General features: G+C 43.2%; 1 protein-coding gene across 4 annotated transcripts in view; it reads left to right on the top strand.

The window, feature by feature from the left end:
- Positions 1–19,921, top strand: part of PIDD1 (p53-induced death domain protein 1) — a 332,716-nt gene that overhangs the window by 282,235 nt on the left and 30,560 nt on the right. For all 4 annotated transcript variants that reach the window (XM_085644874.1, XM_085644875.1, XM_085644876.1 and 1 more), the window contains one exon: positions 10,013–10,120. In XM_085644874.1, coding sequence (XP_085501000.1) covers positions 10,013–10,120 — 108 coding nt within the window. The remainder of the gene's footprint in view (positions 1–10,012; positions 10,121–19,921) is intronic.

The following is a 19,921-nucleotide window of genomic DNA, read 5'->3' as shown; positions in this document are numbered from 1 at the left end:
ATTGGAGGAGAGAGCCGTCCCTCCAAATAGGCTCCGTCTTTTTCAGATTCGGGGGCGTGTTTCTTGCTGTTCTTTCCACTTTTTAGCCACGCCCTTTTAGAACAGCAGGAACACGCCCCCGAATCCGAAAAAGTTTTGGAGCTTCCATCCGCCATTTTTTCCCTATCGTCTGGCCGTGAGGATCCATCCGTCCGGCGCCGTGTTCATGCCCCATGCAAGCAAGTGTGGGATGATGCTCACTGCCGGGAGATGGCGAAGGCTGCTTCTGTGCAAGTCCCAGGATCTAGTGCCCGGGGCCGTTGTTTTTTTTTACTTCCAGCAGCGATTGGAAACGGAGATCTATCTGAAACAAGATTCAGAAAGCAAAACTTCCGGTGTTAGAAATTTGAGTGCCAGTGCTACGAAGTTCCGCCCAGCAGCTACACTCCGCCCTTGCCTCGCTGCGCGTCACTTCTTCGCGGGGCTGCGACCCTCCCACACTCCCTCAGCTTCTTCAAACAACAACCATGCAGATTTTGAGGAAAAGCGGAACGTCGCGATTTTCTTACTCTAGCAGTCTTTAAGGGAAACGGTTATTTGGATTAAGAAACGTGATACCACTTTTTTTGATACGTATCTTTCAGTAGAGGGGAGAACCTCGACATGCAGCTACATGCTGGGCTTCTCCTGCTATTTACGTCCACCCCCGAGCATCATCTTCGTCTGAGTCCTGCCTCTATTGATGAAGAAATTCCCAGGCACCGACCGGGTCGGGATTCAGACTGGTGGGAAAAAGCCCTTTGGGCAAAAAGGGATTCAGATCCCCCCCACCCCGTCGTGTAACCAAGGCTCGCCTGCTGCATCTACCGGTTCTCGTTTTTGCTTCAGTATTCTCTGTGAATTCTGGGCACGTCACGTAATTTCTCCGTACTGGAAAAATGAATGCGATCTTGTGTAATGTATGTGGTGGCCATGTAACTCACCGCTGTACACACTGCGGTAGATGTTGCATTATTTAATGTTATGGAAGGTCAGTTGGTTAATGAGTTAATTGCGGATGTCATTGTCTCTGTGTATCCAGAGAGAAAACTGAATTCTGGTTACTGAGCTGGACATGTTTAATTTATAGCGCGACGAGGTCCCAGGCTGCAACTGAAAGCCCTGCGAATATGCAAGTCATTTTAATTTGTTTTATTGCACACGTTATAAGATAGGCTGCTGCAAAATGTACAAAGAGATTAAAAATGAACATTCACTAAAATGTGAGGTAACACAACACCGAAGCCAAAGTTTATATGCTGCATCAAAGGGAGAGTGAAAATAGTGGCATTTCTATTAAGATATGGTGCTGTTTTTATTTCCCCCAGCACTGGCACTCTTTAGGCTACTAGGCGCTAATGCACAACCCCTTGCACCATAGTGGAAAAGTGGCAGCGTTCTCTCATGCATAGGCTTTGTACTGGAAGGATATCCTTCCAGTATAAAAACTATGCTTTAATTGAGGGGTCTCTGACAAGAGCCATTTCTGACTGCTGAAAATAGCCCAAGTCACAAATGACTCTGACAGTTGTTGCAGTAGCGACCACTTTAGAGACAATCACAATAGTGACCACCCCTTCTAAGTTTCCTTTGAGATATATAAACAGTGACCATCCAGCTGTATGTCACTATATTGAGTGATGCCAAAAGACCACATCCAGAATATTGACGAATACAATAACATGAAGGTTCATACATATAGGTAAGTATAGATTTGCAATTCTAAACTCCACATCTGCACTCCTTGAAGCTGTATACATCTTCAAGATAAATAGATGTGGAGTTAAGAATGTAACTAACATTATACTTATTTATACTTACTTTCATGAAATTGCGGTAGTCTACAGTCTGGAACAATATTTTGACTGGGCGATATTTAAAATTCTATTTTGTAGTAGAACACCTCCCACCCAAGTGCCTAAGACCGAGTTATTAACAGCAATTTCAAGGAAAGCTTTTTCCTAATCAAATGCCTTCTCATGATTAATGAAATAACCACTGCAGTGCCCATTAGCACAGAGGAAGAAACTAAAAGCTATACATTTCTACAATTCGGTATTATCATTCAAAGACCAGCTTAAATATATTTTAGATTTTCATTATTTTGTTTTTAAATACCAGCATATCTCAAAATGTGAGATATTGGTTTTCTATCAAATACACACTTTAAAAAAAACTTTTGCGTAGAAAATCAGATTTCATGCATGATCATTAAAAGTCAACTTGTCATTTCCTAGTACAAATGCATCACACAGACAGATTACGTCTCACCTGTCCAGAGTTTACCATCACTCACCTGGGATGCCTTCCATAGTGCCGAAGATGGCTACATCATATCAAGTATGCACTCCATTATGTCAGGACTACAGTTGTGCCACTGCCGCTTACCATAATTCTAACAAACCCCACATGTCAGCATTGGACATTTTTCCAACAATAGCCACAATTTTTGATAGATTGCAACCATTGGGCCAAGCATACCCAAGATATGGCAAGGATAGTTACCATGATTAGTCCAAGAATGCCTGGCATGTGTCAAGATTTACTATTATTATGCCAGTGTCAACATTATGTCAATAATAGGCAACATTTTGCAAGACATTAAAGCCCTTATATTTGGGGCACATGATACATTTGGTGTTCCCTGACAACACGACCATCTTCCAGGAAGAGGAAATGCCTTTCACGAAGGGTCACAACACCAGACAGATATACAACCTATATATATTTCTATATTTCTATATATGTGCTAGGCACATTGCAAAAAAAAGGTCAGTTTTCGCTGGTTAGACTACCTTCTAGTTCCTACAACACAAAGCCGGAGATATGAGGATATCTTTATTCCTTGCAAAAGGAATCTGTAGCTACTCACATCTGACACACCTGAAGCTCCCACTCAATGACAATGCAAGGAATGGAAACTAGAGACATGAGAACTGAAGGATACAGAAGTGATGAAGCACTTGAAAGATACCACAGTTCAATCAGAGGTACAGTTATGGGAAGCAGATAAAATGGCAGTGAGAGGACAAGGCATCTCTAAAACCACAGAGGGAAGTGAAGGCAAGAGATATTAAATAACAACTGATGAATTAAAATTCAGACATGGGCAACACCATCAATCAGACAATACATAGCAGATGCTAAGACAGAAATATAGAATACTAACAGAGCAGACAACCAGAGCACATGGTTGCACCAAACAATAAAAGCTGTAGGATGTAGAAAATAAACTGAGGAAAGCCAAATATGGGTTTGGGGCATTCATTGTGAAAAAAGGTGATTGGGTAAAATGACAGACGAGCTAGTACAAACATTTGCAGACTATCTGTAAAAAGTGAGCTTTGTAAGGAATCTTACAACTAAGAAGTTATCACGAAATTATATTTTAAAACTTCTGGAAGCAGTAAACAAATGCAAAGTGGGAAAGCGCCTGGTTCAAACGGTCTCCACATAGCAATAATTAAGGGTCTATGAAATAAATGTGACTCATACAGGTCTATCTCAGTATTGAACTTGAACCTAAAATATTGACACTGGTCCTAGATAACTGCCTGTAAGAAGGTATAACTAAATTCATCCAGCAGCAGCAATTTGGCTTCATGACAAACAACTCCACCAGCCACATTATGCAGTGTCATTTTGGATGCCTACTTAAGGCAAAGAGGTATGCGATCCAGCGATAATAATATCACCTAATGCCATAAAAGGCATTTGATTCCCTTGAATGGCCTTTTTTCGGGATGATATTACAACAGATGGGCTACAGCCCTGAATTTATGTCCGTACACAACCAATGGCAGTTAGAGTAAACTGTTGCCAGTGCTGTCCCTAGATGTGATTTTTAGGGGCACACACTGGGCCATAGATAACAAGCATTTACAATGCAACGGTCTCGGCATTGTTAAAGTTAGAGCTATTGGCAGTGCTCATGACAATGCCGTTTCTTTAAATGTTTTAAAAACAAAAACATAAACAAAAATAAGGTCATGAGCAATGCCAATAGCTCTAACTTTACCAATGCCGAGACCATTGCATTGTAAATGCTTGTTTAAATATGGGTACAATAGTGGATTCGCCCCAAGAAGATGGGATCGTATCTATTGTGGCTGTATCAAACACCGAAGTTAAGCTAGGGCCCCACAGTTCAGGGGAAGATTTAAAAACATTTACTGGCACCCCATCTGGGCCTTGGGCCCGACCCCCGGCACTGGCCTGTATAGCCAGATAGACGTCTCCATTAGAAATGTTCAGGGGAACGCCCCCCTCATGCAACGGCTCCAAGTCTTGCCCTGTGGCGTCCTCATTACTTTGTCTAAAGATTTTGGAAAAATGGGTCACCCATCTATCACAAGGGACAAAAGAGCTCTGAAGTATTCAAAAAGTGGTGGATAGAATGCTTGTATTAATTTCAGCCATTAGTAATTACTCAGGCTGCATCCCATGGTTATGTACAACACCATGCCACCTCAGTTTGGACCCCGCCAAATGCAAATCAGTCTTGACCCTGCTGCAGTGCAAACAGTCCAGCCCGAACCACTAGGCCAGGTCCTGTCTGAACTGGAACACAAGCAACCTAGGACTGTTTCACCCTGATTAGGGTCATGAGCCAGGTACTGCTTGGTTCCAGTGACACCCTATGGACAGGACCCATATTTGAGCATACCCAGAAAACAGTCACACTCTCAAGCGCAATCCTCTACTTGCAACACGCAAATTGCATACAACTCAACCAGTAAACTACTTTCATTATTCAGGTAAGCAAAAATAGAGCTGACCCATGGTGCGCAGTTTCATTATATAGTTAAATTCCTCCATATATAACTGTTATGGCCCACAATAATACTAAAACCATAATAAGCAGGTGTCAGTAACAAATTGCAACTTATACCTATTAAGTTCACATAATATATATCTTCTATGAGGGTTGTCCATCAACATCACTGTACAGCCAAATACCAAAGACAAGAAATGATTAGGCATGGAATAACCAATTACTGGACGATTTTGGAGAACTTGAATATAGTCCATTCACTTTCAGGTCCCAAATATCTATACAATCTAACCGCTTCTTTACATCTCACAAAGACACTCAGATATAGGATGATTTAAAAATGCCCATCTCTACAGATCCCTCCACTTCTCTCTCCCTCTAAGCATGTCAGCTCAGGACCACATCTATACACAAAATGTCAAATTGGACAATAGAGTGCAGTAACCAGCTAAGCATACTCATATGAAATACCTTTAACAGATCTGCAGAGCTTTTCAAAGCTAACAGCATACTGAAAGCCATCAAACCGTGCGTCTACCACTACATGGTGTAGCATGCTACTCATTTAGGCAACCACTTCAGTGCCCCACATAGGGCTAGTAAGTGCTATACAATGCTGCCATAGCATACAATGCAATACCAGTCCCTCTGCAGCACTGGTGGCTCCTGGCTTCCCTTTCTCAGGGGTTGGGTGTCCACTTTCTCCTTGTGTTCCTCCAGCCAGGAACTCTCGGGAGTTCTCCCCCGGACAGTTCCTCATCTTGCAGGGTCAGGCTTCTTCCCTCTTAGCAGGCAGTCTGGCAGGATTGGTGGCACCATGCACACAATATTCCTTAGGAGCACTCCCTTCCTTGGTCAAGAAAACCTTGGAACTGAAACATAGTGGGATGGTATGGCTCTCATTTTTATTCACATTTTATACACCGGACTGTGGATCCAGTATCACAAATGTCAGAACTAGTTTTATTTTTTTTCATTCAAGTGTACTTCTCAGGCCGCTTTCAAGTGACAGCCTTTGTGTAAATTGACGCGTCTCACAGCACTTGGTACTGGGGTTTTCTCCAAACTGGAGCACCCACAGCATGGGACCAATGAAGTGTCAGGTGGCTTCCCCCAAGCTATCATCTGCCTCTCTGAACTAGTAATCAGGAAGAGAACAAAGAGCAGATGTGACCTAGTAGCTTCTCTCTTGAACAACGGAAACTGCAGTCTCGCTCTTCACACCAACTTTCTACCATTGGCTGTGCTCAGGAAGATATAATCAGCAGCCCCTTGCTAACCAAGCCTTCCTGGAATTTTTAAAGGTAGTTGCTTATTAGTCCTCTTCGCCTCAGTATCCGAATCCGCAGCCACAGAAATGCAGGCAATATACTTCCACTGTCTGGCAAAGCTGTCCCAATCCTCTATCTTGTGACGTGGAAAATCTAGGGCATCCAAAATGGATCCCACTGGTTTCAGTATTCACACTAATAAACACACAGGGTTCTACTGCTACATAAATACTTTAGATGCCCTCAACATACATACAAGATTTTAGGACAAGATTCTGGGTTTTCACTTAACAGTGGAATTCTACACGAGAGGAGCTAGAAGCCCACTCTCTCTCTCTCTGATACAATAAAAAAGTTCTAGTCAACTTTACTCTACCAAGGGTCACCTTTAAGGACCATGAAAAGACTACAACAGATTCAGAACTCGGCTGCCAGACTACTCTTACATGTAAAACTGCAAGAACACATCTCCCATGCCATGAAAGCCCTACATTGGTTACTGGTTGCCAAAAGATTCACGTTCAAGCTGCTTTGTATCACCCACAAAGCGATACATAGAACAGGACTGCTCTTCATCAGGAATGAAATCATCAAACACATTCAATAAAGGAACCTCCGCTCTAGAGTGGCAATTCGCCTCAAAATCCCAAGACACCAGAAAAATCAATGGGTGGTACATCATTCTCTGTTCAAGCAGCCAAACAATGGAACTCTTGAACCCCCTTGCCCCCAACATAAGATCCACAGATAACCACCTTATCTTCCGAAAACTGCAAAAAAAATGTGCTGTTCCTCACATAACCACCATACGCAAACAGATAGAAATATACAGCATATCTGTCTGTATATAAGCATTTATTTGTACTATAGATATGTACCTTCATATGTGTATTGCTTTGTATTAACGTGTAGAATACTTATGTTTAAAAAAGTATTGTATATAGATAATCATTAGTTCTGTTTAACAAATGTACAAATTACTGATAGTTACATTATTCCATGTTTTTAACATGTATAGAAGTGACTGCATAAGTATGTATCATTTCTATTTATCTACAATTGCTTCACTATTGATCTACTAAGAAACTAACTATAATATATATAAATATATATATTTGCATGTCCTTACGTCACTCATCCATAAGGTAAAGTCGAACTCAGGTTTCGATTGGAAAATAACAATTTATTGACTGACGCATTTCAACCTTGGGGGAGATATATATATAATCTGGAAGCACTTTTGAAAACAGCCAGAGTTTGGTAGTTTTTTTTTTAACCCTGACACGATGGAGGAGTGAATATATCATTACTTGCAGGTACCCGCATAATGGACTTTGTAACAACACGAGGACGAACATTTTTCACAAAAATATGTATCAAATATGTTACTAAGCCCTACATTGTGAAGGGTATGTGAGACTGCATTCGGAATATATATATATTCCGAATCGAGTCCCACATAGCCTTCACAATGTAGGGCTTAGTAACATATTTGGTACATATTTTTGTGAAAAATATTCGTCCTCGTGTTGTTAAAAAGTCCACTATGCGGGTACCTGCAAGTAATGATATATTCACTCCTCCATCGTGTCAAGGTTAAATAACCCTACAAAACTCCGGCTGCTTCCAAAAGTGCTTCCAGTTATTAGCAGGCTGGACCCCGCTCCACAAGGGACAAAAGCCACCTGTGTGTGCAGTGGCCCAAGCTTGGCCAATTCCTCCGTAGCAATAAGCAGGAAGCCGGCGGGCGTTCTTTAAACATGAACCACATGAACTCAAATGACGCTTGAAGAAGAGGACGCTTCAGCCAAACAAGTCGGGGCTTGGTCACGGAGTCACCGTTACATATTCTAAATGCAGTCCCACACAGCCTTCACAATGTGAGCAAACAAGCCCTCCAGTCGGGAGTAAAGTAAAATGCAGTTCTTTATTCTAGCAGGTACCGGCAGATAAGCATTACACGTTTCGACAGAATAACGGTCTTAATCATATGCCAACATGAGGATCAGTTGCTCCTGAGTTTAAATACTGCTGTGTACCATAACAGTGAGGAAGGACTAACATGCTCATTCTAAATAGGCATCTTATTCATCACAATACGTTTATATAGATTTAAAACATGGGAGATCATTTCGCAATATTTTAACAGTCCCATACTCTCAAACAATATGTCCAGAATGTTTTGATGGTAAAATGTTCAAGTGGGTCACGGATCACGTAATTCTCCAATTCCTGGAACTACCCAGTATATATATATATATATATATATTTATACACAAAAATAAATAAAACTAATATAAAGTACAACACTTGTAAGACAGAGTTTATTTAATGCATCTTTAATGTATATATACTACCTTCCTTTATGCATCTATATGCCTTCCATGTACTTATGGATCTATATCTTTATTACTTTTAGATCTATATCTTTATTACTTTTACTTATTACTGTTCTTCTAATTCAGCATGTTCAATGCACTACCCTATTTTTCTCCCTATACTGTGCTCAATATATCCTCTAGCTCAACTCTGACTCATATCAAACCTCTTTCTACTACTCTTTCCAATGCACTAGCCTATTTCTCACCCTATACCTCCATCAATATATTCATTACCTCCACTCTCTCATCCCAAACCCCATACCACTACTATAATCCCCAAAATAACCCTTTCAAGACTCTTCCCTACTCCACCCCTTCTTGCATCATCTCATACCTCTTTTTACTATCCCAATCCCCCAAAATAAGCCTTTCTAAGCCATCCCTCTGACTCTTCCCCCTCCACCTGCCTTTTACTCATCCCCTCCACCTCTTTTACTAATCCCAAGCCTCCCCCCTACTGCTATGAGCTCCAAAATAAACAAAACAAAATTCTAAATCCTTCCCTTGTATCCCTCCACTATCCTTTTCAATCCAAATCACAGACTAACATGTCCACCACTCAAATTACTTTCATATTTTCACTATACTAATTCACCTCTAATCCTTTATGGGTTCCGAAGTATTGTGCTACTCGCTGAAAAATCGCTTCAACACCCCATCAAGAGTAGCAAGCGCTGTATAAACACAAACCTTTTTCCCTTCTCTATCCCTCCACTATCCTCTTCAATCCAAATAACTGACTAACATATCCACCACTCAAATTACTTTCATATTTCACTATACTAATTCACCACTATCTCTGAATGGGTTCCAGAGTAGTGTGCTACTCGCTTAAAAAGCACTTCAACACCCCATCAAGGGTAGCAAGCGCTATATAAATGCAAACTTTTTCCCTCTTCTAACCCTCCACTATCGTTCTCAATCCAAATAACTGACTGACATATCCACCACTCAAATTACTTTCATATTTTCATTATACTAATTCACCACAAATCCTTTATGCGTTCTGGAGTAGCGTGCTACTCGCCTATAAAGCGCTTTAACTCCTTGTTTTAGGGGTAGTAAGCACTATATAAATGCAATTACAATACAATGCAATACGAGATTTCAAAAGTTGGTGTACTGGCACCACTTGCTTATGTGCTAAACGTAAACCAAGGCAGTAGGTCTCTGTCCACTATGATGGCATGCTTGGCCCTTCTGGGTCACGGAACAGATCCTGGACTTTGCATTGCCAGAGACAGGCCAATGCCATTGTGCACACGGTAGATTAGCAATACCCCAGGTACACAAAAGTAAGGATACCTATTATACATGCAGTCAGTCACTCAGGGCAGGGATAGACTCCTGTATATTATGCAGGGAACTATCCTGGACATTCCTTTTCCAACACAGTTGGATGGTAATCTGGAAATATATGGAATATATAAGCACTTACACTGGGCACACCATGTAGACGTTATCCACTGTTTCTTAGTGTGCCTAACACTGAACGTTTGCCATTAGCTTACAGCTCTGGTTTTGTGAGTCAATTTGATCTTTATGTATTTTTTCCTCCTCTGTGCAAGGTTTCCTTCTATCGGGGAACCGTTCCAGATACCGTCCCTGAAGATGCCACAAAGAAAAGGAAAGGCCCTGACTCCCAGTGGCTGGCCACGCTGCCTATAAAACTTCCGGTATGTCATTTACCTTATTCTAGAAGCACAGCTATCTCCCTCACCTGACAGGTTTGCAGTGCTGGATAGGAATTTCATATGATTAATCAACAAAGCAAACACTACTAATTTAGGCATTTATTATATCTTGGCAGCTTGGTCTTCACACATTTGTTCCTTTTTAAAGACTTATCTACCAAGCTTCAGAACAGGTTATAGGGCTTGCTTAATCAAGAGACATAAAATTCTGTAGGATCTTTCTGTTCAACAAAGTCTCCAGCTTAGTCCAGACCTTATACCACAGCAAAAGAGGTTCGAGCTTAATGAGCTCTTCTATAAATGACACTCCTAGTTCACTATAACACACAGTGGATTCACAGCTTGTTGGTACAGACATCAACCTCCCCAGGCAAGTAGTTTGTGTGACTTGGAGCTTAGTAACTGGAGCATGACCCCATACTCCATCCATCTCCATAAGTGGCCCCCAAAATGTATTCCATATGATAAATGCTGTACATTTCCCTCAAGGGTTGCAACCCCAACTTGTGAGAAAATGCAAAAAGTGAGTTAACTACGTTTGCATGTTGGTCATTCCTAAGGTTAATCTGCTGTTTCCATGTGCCTGCTTTCATCAATAAGTACCCCTAAAGAATAGAAAGTACTTATCTGTTTTAGCATAACTTTCTCAATACAGAAGTGACACTGATGTGAGAGCTTATTCCCTGCAATGATAACACTTGATTTACCTAGGTTGACCCTAAGGTCAAGATCACCCATGTATCTAATAAAGCCTGTAGTGCCATTGGTGAGCGTACCATCAAGTCAGTATCATCCGCGTAAATGAGAACAGGAACAGGCCTCGCCCAATCTGTGGTATATCACAGCACTTCTTCACCAGCACCTTCTATGAGTTGTTAATATACAGGGTGAAGAGGAAGGGAGCCAGAACACAGCCCTGCCTCACCCCGTGGTATTATGGAAGGCTTCAGAGTACTCTCTATTCACTCTATACCTCACCCTTGCTGCGGTCCTTAGATAAAGCTCTCTCTGAATGTTTAAGATGCCCCCATCCACCCCCGTGTTTTCTATCAAGTGCCACAACATGCTGTGCGAGACAGTCAAAAGCGAAGGCCATATCTTGGGCACCTCTTTTTTGCAATCTTATGCTTGCTTATCAATAAGGAAAGATTTAGGCATTGTGCCACTGTGCCAATGCCCTTCCGAAACCCATATTTGATGCCTGCCAGTATGTTATGTTCTTCCTCCCATTCCTCCAGCCTCGCTAGTAGTATTCTCCCTCCCAAAGACCTTGACCAGTGCAAATAGTAGGGAGATCGGGCAATAACAACTGGGATCACTACGATCACCTTTTTTAAAAATCTGAATAATCATGATTTACATGAAGATACCAGCACATTTGTTAAAAGTGGACACCTTTAAAAAAAATTCGCAGAAATTACTTTGGGACAATGAATTATGTCGTTGATCACCTCTTGATGGGTCAGCTCGAAATATTCCCTGCTGTCAGAAATACCATGAAAATATTGGGAGTGCCACAGAGCGGCTTCGGCTGCCTATTCCCATCAGGCTGCCCATATACTTGTTGAAATTAGGCAGCCCATTCACAGGCCAAAAATGTTTTCTCAAATGCAGGAGCCCCCGATTCTCTAAAACGTGGACGAATGACACCTGCCAAAATAGTACACTGTCATTATTGGTATTGCTAACCTTCACTTAAGCAGCCCACGCCTCTTTCTTAATGAGCTTCTTCCCCATGTACAGCGCTAATTTGTACCTCCTCCTGCATTCCATTATCTGGGACTGGGACCTAGGTTTTTTACTCAGTGCCACCATTAGGGTCACCTGGGATTTAGAGCAGGAGTGATTAAACCATCCTTTCTACATTCTCCCCTTTCCTGCCCGTTAACAATTAAGGCCTCCTTAAATTTCTTTTATTGATCGTACTCATAACAAATGCCTTTGTAGATCGAAAAACAGCATTAAGAATCTGCTGGCTAAGTCAGTTCAAATATGCAACACATCAGTGCCAAGGGGCCCGGTCAAGAACCCAGGTACAAGAGAAAGAAACAAGTACATACAATATCATGTAAAAGTGAGTCCTCGTACGCCTGAAGGAGCAAAATGGGCAGCAAGTGTAGCCAGGGAACCAATCAACCTGTTTAAAAGAGCCAAGCCCAACATTACCACCTGCTCTGCACTACCACTCTTCCGTGCCCAACATGGATATATAGCATAGCATTCATCTGGGGGTCACTCACCACCCGAGGCATCAATTCCAGTCATCTAGATTTCACTCAGCCTGAGTGAGCAGATCCTTCAATCTAGACCGGTATTCATCCCATTGCTCCATGATTTTACACCTCCCATCCCTGGCTCGTGTGTCAGCCAATACTGAGAGCTCTGCTGAGATCCAGTAAACCACATCCATCTGCCATGCTGTAAGTGGGGGAGCAGTCACTGCCTTCCAGGATATGGCAATATGACGTTTCGCAGGTACAACTGCCAGACCCTGGAAGCTCATCAGTTTATTTTGTTTGTTTTGTCACCACACCTGCATTGAGGATGCAACAAGCGGGGTCCCGGGGCAGGATAGAATTCGTGACAGCAGAGATGCAAGAGGACACCGATTGACAATAATTGGAGATTCCTGGGCACAACCACAACATATGATTGAGGTCAGCCTCAACCTGTTGGCATCTGGGACATCGCATTCTCATGCCTAGGTAGATTTTGCCTGTCCTATCTGGAGAGTGGTATGTGTGGTGCAGGAAGTTGAATTGATTAAAACGGAACCAGACGTTCTGCGTAATCGACTTGATGAACCCCAGACATCTCTGCCAGGTAGTATCTGGTAGCTCTATTGACAATTTTAAGTCAAATCCTTAAAGGTTGGGAAGCAGGGATCAGAAGTGTCCTGGCTCAAAGCTCCATTGATGACAGATATCACCTGTCTCAAGCTTGCTGAAGAACCAATAATGCCGTTTTATTAATAATCTTTGAAATGTCATTTAAGGCCCTCTTAATATTCCCATCTCCTGCATTTTCATCTGGGCAGAGATTAATGTTAGACTTGTTGGACCCAATAACCTTCGACATAATGCCCTCTGGGTTAACCCATTCCCATTAATTTGAGGGTCCATTTTTTCTGGCTACGTCAATATCTTCAACTACATAAGGCAGCTGAGAAAGGGTTCCCCACAACGAAGAAGTAATTTCCATACTTTAAAGGTTGGAGTGCAGTGTGTCTTAAAGTTGTAGATGTAACTGCTCAAGTTAGTTGACACCTAAATGAAATGTTTAATGCTCCTCCCTCCTCTGCCGGTGTATGTATGGGAAAAGGGCAACATCGGGAGACTGACTTCATTGGCAATGGTAACGGTATACTTGACCAATATATGACTTATCAGGTTTCCATAATTATCATGGGTGAAATGAGTTTGTCCGTTATCTGCGGTCAGTGACCCCGCAAACTTCTTTGACTGGTACTTGACATAAGTGAACATTAAAATCTCCTTCCCAAATAAAATATAAATCATCACCTTTTATGTTTTAATGCTGGTAAATCTCCATCCACCCTGCATATAACATTTAATTTGAGGCGTGTGTGGCTGTAGATACACATGCTGTGCATACACCTGCCATTTAGTGTTGGGTCCAGATGTGTGCCAGTTGTTTTTTTTTTCTCAAAGAAATCTTTTGAGTCACGTGGTCGAGTGACTCCTGCATTTGGTGATAAAGTGCATGGGCATCAACTTCATTGTTAGATTGTTTTCTTTCTGCCGTCTAGTTCGGACGTGTGCTTCGGTACAACCATGGCGGTGCTCTTTTCGGTTCACACAATACCTTTCCTCTGTTGATATTGTCTTCGATTGCATTCCTATTTCCCTATGTCCGTTTCGACCTCAGCCACTGCTGGGCTTCATCCATCAGGGCCTACAGCCGTCTCCATTGCATCTCTTGAAAATGTCTCGACTATGATGGAATGAATGCCTTTTCATTATTGTCCTCGCTGCCACGCCAAATACCGTCCGACCGACTTACATCAGTTCTGTTATTAATGTCTGTCGCAGGAACGCAGCGAGAGGCTGACTGGGACACCTGCAGCTCCTTCGCTCTAAGAAAACTCTTCACGACTGTTGCCACTTCAACTCGAGATGTCGCAGAGGAGCATGGAACAAAACACCAGACCTTTTAGGTTTCAGCGACGTCAAGCGGGACCATCTGCGGCAGATTAAGAGGCCTTCTCCATTGAAAGCAGCTCTGGTTCCGATTTGGAGGTTGACCGGGAGAGGGAAGAACTTCCATCTACTCAAGTCTAAGAGTACGGCACCACCTTCCGTCAGACACTACCCCGAGCAGCCATTGACTAAAAAGTATGCAGTCCCTCTGCAACACCAAACGGATGCTTTTGGACCACCACTGCCTTCGGGCCATGGTCTGCACAAAACAACTGCTGTGGACAGCCTTCCCAACTCAGGCTCGGCACCGAAGACGCCTTCCAAGCCAAGTGCTTCAGATCCGAGCACCCAAGTAACGACTCGACCCTTGGCGATAAGCTGCTCTCCACCTTTGACTTCCTCCGTCCTGCAACAAGTGGGCCACTGGCATCAAAATCTAAAACTCTTTTGGATCCGAAAAACTTAGAAGTTCAAGCCTGACTCTGGCTCAACATTCGGGCTCATCCTTCATAAACTACAGGAACAGCTCGATTCCAGGTAGAAGCATCTTTCCATACACCCTCATACAGGCGTATCCTTGCCCACCTTTCCACCTCTGTGGCTTCATATCAAAATGCCAGCTATCATTTCAGGAAGCCTTGACCACTCCAGTTCCTGTAAAAATATTCAAGAAGGCAGATAAGACCACCAGCTGTTTACCTCTTGCCCCACCACCTGTTCCCCCACATTTGCCCTTGCCCTCCCCACCTCATTCTCTAGAGGATCCACTTGGCATTACACCCAAGGTATCCCCACATTCTGACACAGGTGGGCATGGTAGGAGGGAGAACACACATTGTTTATTCCTCCACAGGATGACTCATGGGACTCGTATGACATGGAACCATCCACCAGGGGACACAGACCCTGACCCTGATCCTTACTCTGCCCTCTCCTCTCCTCTCCTCCTGATGACTCTACCTCATATCAGGATCCCATCGGAGGTGCTGCCTCTTTTCATCAGGTAGAACTTCACAAAGAGCCCTTAGAGGAGGATTTTGATTTTGAAATGCTTTCCTCCACTCACTACACCACCCATTATCTCCCATTGCTCATGCCAATGCTTCGACACACTCCAAACATTTTTGAAGACCTGGTCAGAGCTAGGGTGAGAACACCCAGGGTGGACAAAAATTATAAGGCCTCCTCATCTGACCCAATATATATTCATAATCAGCTTCCACCAAACTCAGTAGTCATCACCGCTACCCATTGACGAGCTAACTCCTAGGCTAGAAGAGATAGCCCGCCACCAGATAAAGAGAGCAAGCATATTGATGCAGTGGGGTACAGGGTAGCAGGTCAATCGGCCAGCCACTGGCGTATTGCAAATTCTATAGGCCTCCTGGCACGGTTTGACCATGCCCACTGCGACGAAATGGAAGACTTCCTCAAATATATCCCTGAGGAGCACAGATAACGGGGACAAGAAGATGTATCAGAGGGCAAGCTTATTTCAAACACATCTACACGCTGTGCCCTAGAATCATCTGACACTGCTGCTAGAGGGTTGAACACAAGCATTCTCCTCCGAAGGTATGCATGGCTCCACAGCACCGGCTTTAAACCAAAAGTCGAACAAAATCTCTTTAGCATGCCTTTGACGGTGACCACCTTTTTGATCCCCTGTAAACCAAACTTGAGAAAAAATTTAAAAAAGGACACAGACTGCAAAAGCAATGGGTGCACTGCAAACACCAGCTCCCTGTAGCTCCTTTCGCCACCGCTCTTACCGTGGTGAATCCAAGACCAACTCCTCTGACACCTACACCTCTTACCAGCACACCCAGGGCCAGCAGTCCTCTCCTAGTGTTTTCTTAGAGGGCCCTACAAGGGCAATAACTTAAGAGGAAAGGGTAGTTCCTCAAAAGGAGCTACACCCGCCACCAAACGCTGACTTTCCTCTTCTACCCGCAACCGCATAACACCTGTCGGTGTACGAATACAACATTTCTTATCCATATGGCAAACCATAACCTCAGACCAGTGGGAGTTTGATATTATCCAACATGGTTATTGTCTGGAGCTTATTGCCATGCCTTCCACCGTTACACCTCTCAAGCACAGGCTATTCGGACCATCAAACACTACTGAAAAGACGAAGTCAAAGCTTTCTTCCTCCAAGGGGCAGGAAAACACACCCCCAAATATCACCCGGGTACAGGAATATACTCACTATACTTCCTCATACCTAAAAAGATGTGTCCCTCTGGCCCATTCTAGACCATAGGCCTCTAAACACATACACCTATTCAGAACACTTCCAAATGGTAAACCTTCAGGATATCATCCTCCTTCTCCAGCAAGGCGACTTTAAGGCTGCGCTGGACCATAAGGACGCCTATTTCCACATTCCAATCCACACAGCACATTGCCAATATCTCAGGTTTGTGGTCGGAGGAAAGCTCTACCAGTTCAGAGTCCTATCCTTTAAAGTCACAACTGCACCTCGGGTAGTCACCAAATGCCTTGTGGTGGTGGCCGCTCACCTGCGCAGACAGAGCATCCATGTCTTCCCTTATCTGGACGACTGGATCATCAAACTGCCACCCGTCAACAGTGCCTAAACCACACACAAATTACAATAGATCTGCTTCATTGCTTAGGGTTCACCATCAATACCACTAAATCCCACCTCCAACTCCTACAAATCCAACCTTACTGGCCTCTGTTCTCAACACAGAAGTAGAATTAGCCTATCCCAATTCTGCAAGGATACAGTCTTTTCAAACAATGATTCCCTTGTTCAAACCAAATCAACAGCTCACAGTCAGGATAGACATGCATCCTTAAGACATTCATTCAAGGCTTCACATGTGTCCATTGCAGGAATGTTTAGCGCAACAGCAGTAGTCTCGGGCAGAGGGTCCTTGGGATGATCTAGTGTTGATAGTCCACCACATTCCTCACTCTCTGCAGTGGTTGAACACCAACAATCTCTTACAGGGGTGGCCTTTCCATGACCCTGTTCCGCAATCCATTGGGACAACAGATGCATCACTCACAGGGTAGGGTGCATACTTACAGAATCTGACAGTCCATGGCCTGTGGGCGACCAAATATCTAGGTCTCCTCATAACTACTTAGAGTTTCTAGCTGTTCACCGAGCGTTGATAGCCTTCTTACCTCACCTAACAGGCACCGTTGTCCTTGTCCACACGGACAATATGACAACCATGTACTACTGTCAGAATTAAGGAGGGACACGCTATCTACAACTGTCTCGGCTATCTCAAGCCATTTAGCTTTGGGCTCTCTGTCAGAACATTTATCTGCTAACAGAGTACTTTCCAGGGCTGGACAACAATTTTCCGACCTCCTCGGCAAGGGGCGGCAACAAGTCCACAAGTGAGCACTCGACCCAGTAGTCCTCCTCTATTTCTTTTCCAAATGGGAGTTCCCTCAAATAGAACTGTTCGCAAACGCAGACAACGCCAAATGCCCAAGTTTCACCTCAAAGTTTCCACACCCACAGTCCAGCGGCGATGCACTATGGATGAACTGGTCAGGGATATTTGCCTACGTTTTCCTCCTTTCCCACTTCTTCCATTTGTGCCTCAGAGGCTTCCGCAAACTTCTCTCATGCTTATCCTAGTAGCTCCCACATGGGCTTGCCAAACCAGGTTCACAACTCTGCTCAACCTTTCTCTAGTTCAGCATGAGAGGCTCCCCAACAGGCTGGACCTTCTCACACAGAACCATGAAGAAATTGGGCACCTTGATCCCAGGTCACTCAACCTATCGCTCTGGCTCCTGATGTCATAGAAGTTTAATACCTTAATCTTCCTCCTGAGCGCATGACCGTTCTCAAAGAAGCAGAACTACCACTCATGCATGCTACATGGGCAAATGGAAAAAGGTTTGTGTGCTATTGTTATTCCAAACAAATTGACCCTTTTTAAGCTACAGTACAAAACATTGTCTATTATTTTCTTCACTTACAAATGTCTGGCCGAGCTTTCACCTCCATACGGTTGAATCTAGCTGCAGTAGCTGCCTACCTTAAAAATAGGCGACAAATCTCGCTCTTCAAAATACCAGTTATTAAGGCCTTTATGATAGGTCTCAAAAGTGTGATTCCAACACGGGTCCCACTAGCACCTTCATGGAATCTTAACATTGTACTCACATGACTCAAAGGCCCTCCAATCGAGCCCCTTCACAATTGTCCCCTTCAATTTCTGTCTTGGAAAGTGTTATTTTTAATTGCTGTTACATCACTCAGGCATGTTGGTGAGCTTCAGGCATTAACCCGGGAAGAAACCTTATTCCAAAGTTAATCGGTACAGGGTTGTTGTCCGCACCATCCCCAAATTCCTACCAAAGGTAGTATCTTGTGTCCATCTCAATCAATTAATCGACCTACCTGTTTTTTTCCCCACAACCAGACTCTGTTGCGGCACTGGCTCTCCATACATTAAATATCAAGAGAGTCCTTATGTACTACAATGATAGAACAAAAACGTTTAGGAAAACACAACAACTTTTTGTTGCTTTCTCCCAACCTCGTAAAGGAATGGTTTATATCCATCTGTATTGCCAGATGGATAGAAAGATATATTTAAGCAAGTTATGCTAAAGCTAAAATGACTTTACCTATGGCTCCTAGATCACATTTTACTAGAAATAATGGAGCCTATGGCCTTCCTGGGGAACATCCCAATAGCAGACATATGTAAAGCAGCTACCTGGTCTTCACCACACACTTTCACTAAACACTACCGTGTGGATGTTCTAGCACGCCAACAACCTCATGGTGGCTAAGCTGTGCTATGTATACTTTTCCAAACAACTGCAACACCCACAGGTTAGCCACCGCTTTTGGGGAGCACTACTTTACAGTCTGTGCACAGCATGTGTAGCTACACCCTGTAAGCATCTGTTCGTGGCATGTAGTTCTGTAGATTTACATGCAGGGATTCCTCTAACCGTTGCAGTATCTCTTAATATATCTCTTTTTAATTCTTTTGCATGGACATCTCTTATCTATCACTTCATTTCACACTCTATCCTCACCTGCCATGCAGGAAAACAATCTTAACAGTAGAGTTGATGCCCATGCGCATTATCACCAAAGGGAGGAGTCACCCTACCTCGTAATTCAAAAGGCCTCTTTGAAGAAAAACAACGTACACATCCGGACCTCTCACTAGATGGCAGGAGTATGCACAGCATGTGAATTAACAGCACTACATGCCACAAACAGATGCTTACATGGTGAGTAAAATTTTCCTTTTTTTCTGTTAAAAACATTATTATAAAAATGTACACAGACCAGGTGATAGTCCCCAGGATACTCTAATATTAAAATTTGATAGAACGAGTTCACCAACCAAATATGTAAGTCAGGGCTTATAACCATTAATATGAAGGCAGTCAACAGTCCAAGTTTCTTGAAGGCAAAAAAACATATAGTGTCTGAAATAACATTACTCCAATCCATATTAACCAGTTTACTTTTCAGGTCAACCACGTTTCAATACAAAATGCTCAACTTTGGACCATGAATCTCATCATAGGCATTGACCCTGGACCTCTCCGGCCTTATAGTCAAATTTTTCCCAACAGGGTTGAGTTCAGACAA

The sequence above is a fragment of the Triturus cristatus genome, chromosome 3_1, assembly GCF_964204655.1.
Source record: "Triturus cristatus chromosome 3_1, aTriCri1.1, whole genome shotgun sequence".
Classification (NCBI taxonomy): domain Eukaryota; kingdom Metazoa; phylum Chordata; class Amphibia; order Caudata; family Salamandridae; genus Triturus; species Triturus cristatus.
The sequence above is the reverse complement of the archived record's forward strand: the minus strand, read 5'-3'. Positions and strand labels throughout refer to the sequence as shown.